Genomic DNA, 8,014 nt, shown 5'->3' with positions numbered 1-8,014 from the left:
AACAAAAAGATGGAAGCAATTCTTTCATGATCCTTTTAATTAAATTCTCTGTACTACTTTATTTCTCAATAAGCAGAATCAAACCTTTATTTAACTTTCTTTTTATAATCAATATACCAAGTATACCGCAGAAATATATCTTGTCTGCAATGTCCAATACAGAATAATTTGTATTCATCTGACCAATCCATAACAGTTATCTTCAAGCGATATATTGATCTAAAACTAACTGATCAACAAATTTACTCACATGTAATGGCAGAAGAGCACAGATAACACAGCAAAAGGCATATGATACTGCTGAATTATGTGAATAAGCTGTTGATCCATTTCAGTGATTTCACCCTACTAATCATGAGCTTCCAATGCTGAACTAACATAACTGCAGGAGAACGTCATGTCATGTAATGTGTGTTTCCACTCAACAAGAGAGATCCTTGTGCATATTCATCAGCCAGAATCAAATGGAACTCATTAGCATGGACGTTTTGTATGATGGGACTCAGTTCATTATACGTCAGTTAGAAAGGTTAGCAACAGCAATAAACTGCAATATATTGTAGCATTCTACAAAATCAAACCATGAAAACTGTGGCATGCTACAACTCACATACTGTTCCTTTAGGATGAAGCCATCTCTACTGCTCTATGATTTACTGCGCACATGAACATGTAAGCGCTGATGGCTCTTCAGATGGCTCCGCTGACTGAATGACTTATTACATACATCACAGAAAAATGGCTTCTCCCCACTATGTATGTGTAGGTGTCTCTTCAGACTACAAAGAGCACTGAATGACTTATTACATACATCACAGCAAAATGGCTTCTCCCCACTATGTATGTCCATATGCCTTTTCAGAACACACTTTGAAATGAATGACTTTTTACACACATCACAGCAAAATGGCTTCTCCCCACTATGTATGCGTTGGTGTATCTTCAGACTACTCAGATCACTGAATGACTTGTTACATACATCACAGCAAAATGGCTTTTCACTACTATGTATGCGTCGATGTGTCTTCAGATTAATCTGCTGACTGAATGACTTATTACATACATCACAGAAAAATAGCTTTTCACCACTATGTATGTGCTGATGGGTCTTCAGATGGCTCCGGTTTCTAAATGACTTATTACATACATCACAGAAAAATAGCTTTTCACCACTATGTATGCGCTGATGTGTCTTCAGATGTATCTGCTTTCTAAATGACTTTTTACATACTTCACAGAAATATTGCTTCTCACCACCATGTATGCATTGGTGTGCCTTCAGACTACTCTGCTGACTGAATGACTTATTACATCCATTGCAACAAAATGGCTGCTCCCCACTATGTATGTGCTGATGTGCTATCAGAATTTCCTCTTGACTGAATGAATCACCACACTCATCACAAGAATATTGGTGCTCCTCACCATGTATGGGTTGAAGTTCATTCAAATTACCCTGGAAAATGAGAGTAAATAACATGATAAATCCTAATAACAAGAGAAATAAGCTTGAAGCCTGAATACAGTGAGACGTTAAATTCGTTAGGCGTGAGAGTGGTGATGGAGGGGTGAGGGAGGGACCGAGGCTCCTAGAATGAAATAACAATAAAGCCTGAGCTAAAAAAATGATACTAAGAAAGGCTGCATATGGCCCGGCAAAACCCCTTTACACGTGACAGTAAAAGGCGTCAAGAAGAAGAATAGCACAGTGTCAGTTCAATAGGCATATTCACCATGATACCATGAGAAAATCCATATGAGTCACCTCCTAGCTTGCCACACAAGATTCCTTGACAATTTAAACATTTGGCAATTGCCAGAAAATGGCCACTACTTCTGGATGTGTGAAATGGTATTGGGCACACCACACTGTAGAAGCAGAAGTGTGAACGACTTGCAACAGCTACATATGTACATAAAATGTATACAGAAGTATGCAGTCACTTCACAGTTTATTATACCTCACACTCTTGATGCGAGCGTGCGTGCCACTTCTCGAAGCAGTCCACGACACACAGAGCAACATCACACTTTGAACAACATTAGTCAACATTAGTCAAAAAGAGTGCCAGACCGACACTGATACCACAAGTCACAGTCATGAAGATGCCTTTTACTCACAAAGTAAATCCGGCTCAATGGGTTTATAGCCTTTCCGACACACAAAATAAAATATTGTGATGTAATTCTGCTATGCAGGACACCACCTCACTGCCAGCGGTGACATAACAGCATCGGAGCAACAGCGGCTGCTACGGTAACAGGCCAGTAAACATTCTGCCCTCCCCCCCGCGGTGACATAACTGGGGACACCGCCGTTAACACAAGGCAACAGGGAATGGTATAAAACTCCAGCTTAGCAGTATGTGAGCAGAGTGTGAGATCAGGAGTGACAGTGTGGATTGTAAAGTCCCCAACAGAAGTGGAAGTAAATTGTGATACTGCCGATGGCAGTAATTGTGTAACTGTTAATTGTATAAGTGTGCGAGCAAATGTGGAATAAATTCGCTATATTCAATATGGTGTGAAGGTATTAGTTGCGTTACATACCCAACATGTGACAATATATAAAGAAATATATGAGTATGACACTGACATTCAAACTGAAAAGAAATATCTGACAATCCGACACTGACTTCCTAAGTGATAATTCACTACTGAAAACCAATCCTTGAATACGTCACATTTCCTTCAAAGCTCTAGAAGCAGTAACATGCCAGCACAGTCCTCACTTGTCAAAACAAAACTGTGTTCTATTTGGCTGACCACAACATAAACAGTCATAGCTAAACATAAATAGTATAAAAACCAGTACCATGATAAACAATCTCATTGCTCAGAGCTAAGAATGAACCACTGACATGAACATGCATGGGTTTGTTTTTGTTTCAAGCCCAAGATCAAACTGTCAGCACACCCAAAGGGAACAGGAGTCCTTCCTCCTATATAAATAAATATATAACATTTGGCCAACACAGGGTGCTACTTGCTGTGGATATATATAACATTCCTCTGTTAAAGGTTAAGGGTTAATCAGAACCCCTTCTGCTGGTGCAAGGAATGTCTAAGTGTAGGGGGACAGCATTTTCAACACCTTCTGTGACCTGTGAATTGTATACTTCATTCCACAAGTTACAGGCCACAGGCATACTGATTCATTGTCAAAATTTGTATGCCCCTTGCAGCCAGCAGTGTGTCAGTCGCTGTGAAATGCAGAGCTGTAAACAGGCCAAGAAAAGTAAGAAACTCTGTCTATATGTATATACAGAAATTTTTTTGACGTTCATTAAGAGCCATATTTGTGTGTTTAATTACATGCATTGTATATTCCATTTCACCACAACTGTGTCAGTATACTTGTATTAGGAAGTGTTGCCAATGCCAGTTCTTCACTGTTGCTTTCTACACCTTTTACACATCCTTTGCATCCAATGTTCAGTCACCTTTCTGTCTGAGAGAAAACAACAAAAAAATCTGTCATGACAACCAGTCACCAGGGATAACTCCAACAGTGTCACGTATATTAAATTTACTTCAAACAAAGGGAAACAGCTGACATGTGTCTATATTCAGTCACACATTGTCACAAATCTTTAGAGAATCATTGGTTATCCTGTTACAAATCCTCAACATACTGACACCTGCATGTTATTACATGGATACAGACTGCATGGGAGACAGAAAACAAATGATAAACTTCAGCATTTATAGATCCTGGGAACTCTATGCTGTAGTAACGAAGCACTGCTTTGTGGATGCAACAGACAAAGAGAATTTACCGCAAACATTCAGTTTATACAGTACTTCATTTCATCTATCAGATCTGCTCAAAAGGAAATCTGGATACAGTTGCCTGGAGACAGTTCAGGAAAAGAAACCTTCAGAATCTAGTCAACAGTGCAGTGGAGTTGTTTCATGATCACAGACAAGACAAGCGGCATTTCTGCACATTTGTGTCATCTACCTAACAGTGCACATACAGCTCACCTCAGGTTCAGCCTTTATTTCTGGAAATGTTATTGGGACAGGATCCTCTTCCTCTTCAGCATCTGAAACTGCCTCAGCTTTTACCTTCATGGCCTGATTTGCATCATGATGTGTTGGGCATGTCTCACCATATGGACCCACTAAAGCATTCTCCAAATGTCTACAGTTCTGTAAAAACCATCATATCCTTCTCAGAAATGGATGTACAACACCACTTTAAAAAGGTGTATGCTCTCCTTGCTATGGCTGTTTCTCGTAACATTAAACTCATAAGAGCTGTTCTGTATAGATGTTCTTCTCTACAGCTATCACGATCACTAGAAAGTACTCGGTTCATAGCTCAGTGACCTTCCCGAGAAACTATTGGTCACAAGGGCAGTAGAGAAAATATCTGTTTTGGTACAATAAAACATCATAATAAAGAGCTCCACAACTTGTAACCTTCATTCACCAAGCATAATTACATGATCAAGTCAAGGAGGATGAGATAGGCAGCTCATATAGCAGGCATGGGGAGAAGAGGAATGAATACAGGATAAGCTGAGAATGCCAGAAAGGGCTCATTACTCTGATCACACATGCTCATCATGGCTCTGTATCCTGAAGGAAACAGACCCAGTACAAACCCTTCAAAATTATTTCTTACAAATCCACACTTAGGTCTCCCAAGTGGTCTGCTTTGCTAGGGTTTCCCTCCAAAGCTTTGTATGCATTTCTCACTGTTGCATGTTCACTACATGACTTACCCACATCGCTCCCCTTGAAAGCACTGCTCTCCTAAATAATATCCCAAACCGTTATCACCCAAGTGTATGAAAGTCCCCACGTGTATTATGCAAACAAACAGAAGTGTGTCACAAAATATTTAGTTTCTTTGGCCAAGACAACTGACATATAATAAAATTCATGTCTGTGCACACAAGCATGAAACACGCAGAATTCTTTCAGGAAACATTTCTTCAGCTCTATACAGTACAATTTTTGCCACTCTTGTTGCAAGAGAATGCAGAATCTTGTGTAACCTTGAAACCTGTTCATCACATGATAAATATCTTGTGGGGTTCATTGGAATTAGCTCACAAGAGTCCTAGTAACTTATTGGTTCTAACAAGTGTATCACTAACTAACTGCGAACAGTTCCGCGACTCCCTAAGAATTTTTGCTGCTATAGAATTTTTCTAAGATACAGTTCCATTTATGCAAAATTTTTTTTCATCTGCATCAGAAGTGCTTAAAAGGAAAGAGAAGTGGTACATCACAAGCAGGATACATTCAACAAACTATAACTGTCTACAGACACTTCAGATAAAGGCCTTCAAAGGCATGTCACCAGCACAGTGGAGTTGTTTCAAGTGCACAGACATACAGATGGAGATGAGAAAGACAACTGGAATTCCTGCCTATTTGTGATATCTGCCTAACAGTGGACATACAGAAACATACAGCTCACCTCGGGTTTAGCCTTTATTTCCAGACATGTTATTCGCATAGGATCCACTGCCTCTTGTGAGTCTGAGACATCCTCGGCTTTAATATTCATTGCCTGGCTTGCATCATGACTTGCTGGGCATGTCTCACCATATGGACCCACTAAAACCTTCTCTGAATTTGTACAGTTCTGTAAAGGCATCACATCTTCTATCAGTCATGGTTGTACAACCCCATACACGAAACAATATATGCCCTCTTTGCTGTAGCTGTTTCTCATTACATCTAACCCATAACAGTTGCTCTGTACAGATTTTTTCTCTACAGACTTCAGAATCTTAGGAAGTGTGAAGTTCATAATGCAGGGACCTTCCTAAGAAACCTATGGTCCCTGTGTTAGTACAGACAATACGTATCTGCTCTTTATGGAACCTAAGCACTGTGTTCACACATGCACACCATGACTTTGCATCCTGACAAAAACACAGTCCAAAACCCCATAATTGTGCCTTTAACAAAATCCATCTTCACAACTGTCTCCCAAGTGATCTCATTCTTTCAGGTCTACTGTCTAAATTTTTGTATGCATTTCTCATTCTCACATGCTTGCTACATGACCTACCCATATCACGATCTGAACAGCCGTTCATAGGACCTGAAGCAGGTTGCAGCATCTCAATTGGAGTTGCCAACAAAAACATCAGGGACTAGACTGATAGAAACCATAAAATATACTGGGAATCCATAATTGGACTCAGACAGGCAAAGGGTTTTATAGCAGGACCCTCTGCCAGAAGAATGAAAGATCTGTTGAGATTATACAGAGATCAACTAAGATGGGTGGTAGGATTACTTACCAGAACTACCACCTGAAAGGACACCTTTACAAGTTGGAACTGACAGACAACCCAACATCTGAAAATGAACCAGCAGCACACATCCTGTGTGATTGTGGGGCCACACCTTATTTAATATTTTGTCACTTGTGACTATTATAATGGCCCCATTAGCAGGGTCCTACACTTTATTAAAAATGTAAGATTAATAAAGGGTTAAACCAAGGGGAAACAGAACAGTTCATTGAAGGTCGCAGTGCTAGGGCCGGTCTTTATGGCGTAACCCTTTCATACATACATACATACACACACACACACACCTAACCATATCACTTCCTTGAATTGATCTCTCTCCCACAAAACAATGCAAATTGTTACAATACGAAGAACCATGTAAACTTCCCACATGGATTATGAAAACTAACACAAGCTTGGCATAAAAAGTTTAGTTTCTTAAGATACGAGAACTGACTCATGACAATAAAATTCTTGTCTGTGCACGCAAGCACAAAACACTCACCATCCTTTCTGTCACAGCAGGAAATGTTTCTTCTGCTCTCTGTAGCAGAATTCTCGGCATTCCTGTTGCAAGAGAATGCAGAATCTTTCATAACCTTGAAACTTATTTTATCACACGTGGGTAGAAAATTAATTAATATACAAGAATCCTAGTGATATTGGATCACATTTCTAAAGAGTGTACCAGTACCTAGCTCTAAATATTTGCCCAAGTCTGTAAGGAAACATACTAATTATTTTGAACAAACTGACGTGGACTTCTTTGTTCTCACAGTAGAGGCCGGCAGTGATTATGAAGCTTAGTGTCTTATTACACGTTGTGTAGTCTTACAGATTGTTGCTCAGTTCTGAAGGAAGCTAGTTCAACCATTTTGTGTGAGCATGTTGCTTCCAAAACGTCGGTAAATAGCTACAAGACTGCACAGAGTTACGTCCTAGAAACAGTAAACCTACTTCACAAATTTACAACGCAGAGCCGCAAAAATGCACTTGTAAGCCTTGCATATACGTACATACCACAACCATCAGCTCTCACGACTTCCTTTACAAGTCGGATTGGTGTGTGAACAGGCGAGAAAGGGCAGAAAACAGTAAAAATGTACATTCTACTAGAAACATGACCGGCAAAATGGGCGCTGAGAAGTTTAGCAGAATCCCAACTAGAACTTGAAACTGCGGAATGATATCACGAACACCATAATTTGTAAGAATATGAGGAAACTGAATTTCTCTCGAATGATCCTAATTATTCCCTAAAGAATACACAAAACTTGCACACTTCCATCATAAATGTAAGATCAGACACCGATATGCAAGACTTTGTTCTCTGGGGTGGCAACTGGAATAGGTGAAAGGGCAACACGTTAACTACTGCCTCTACGAATGACTGCGGAAACTTCACGCAGGTCTCGACCAATCAGAGAGCCTAAACAAACCAATTTGAATACCCATATTTACTTGCGGTTATCGTGGTGCATTATATGGAAATTGGTAAGTATGAATGTTGATTTGATGTCGTTGCGAAAGGAAAATAGACATTTGCGAACGAAATTACAGCTCCATATTAACATATTATTTGTGTATATGAATGTTATCCTTACTACCTCAAATGGAATGAGAAACATATATAGAATTCTTTCACGCCTAAAATTTTTTAGGTTATCATGAACTGTCATCTAAATGATATTTTTTTATATGTTCTGCAATTTTCGATTTATCCCAGAGATTGTCTGTTGAATGTGAAG

The 8,014-nt window shown here is 39.5% G+C and overlaps 1 protein-coding gene across 1 annotated transcript; it reads right to left on the bottom strand.

Moving 5' to 3' along the window:
- Positions 1–752: 752 nt before the first annotated feature.
- LOC111874948 (zinc finger protein 836) lies at positions 753–6,780 on the bottom strand. Its single transcript, XM_023870837.1, has 5 exons — positions 6,772–6,780; positions 5,438–5,605; positions 3,988–4,155; positions 980–1,456; positions 753–779 (listed from the first exon to the last, which is right to left on the bottom strand). The coding sequence occupies exons 1-5, from the start codon at positions 6,772–6,774 to the stop codon at positions 753–755; spliced, it is 843 nt and encodes a 280-aa protein (XP_023726605.1). The 5' UTR covers positions 6,775–6,780.
- Positions 6,781–8,014: the final 1,234 nt, after the last annotated feature.

This window comes from Cryptotermes secundus, unplaced genomic scaffold (genome assembly GCF_002891405.2).
Source record: "Cryptotermes secundus unplaced genomic scaffold, Csec_1.0 scaffold712, whole genome shotgun sequence".
Classification (NCBI taxonomy): domain Eukaryota; kingdom Metazoa; phylum Arthropoda; class Insecta; order Blattodea; family Kalotermitidae; genus Cryptotermes; species Cryptotermes secundus.
This window is presented reverse-complemented; position numbering and strand designations above follow the sequence as displayed.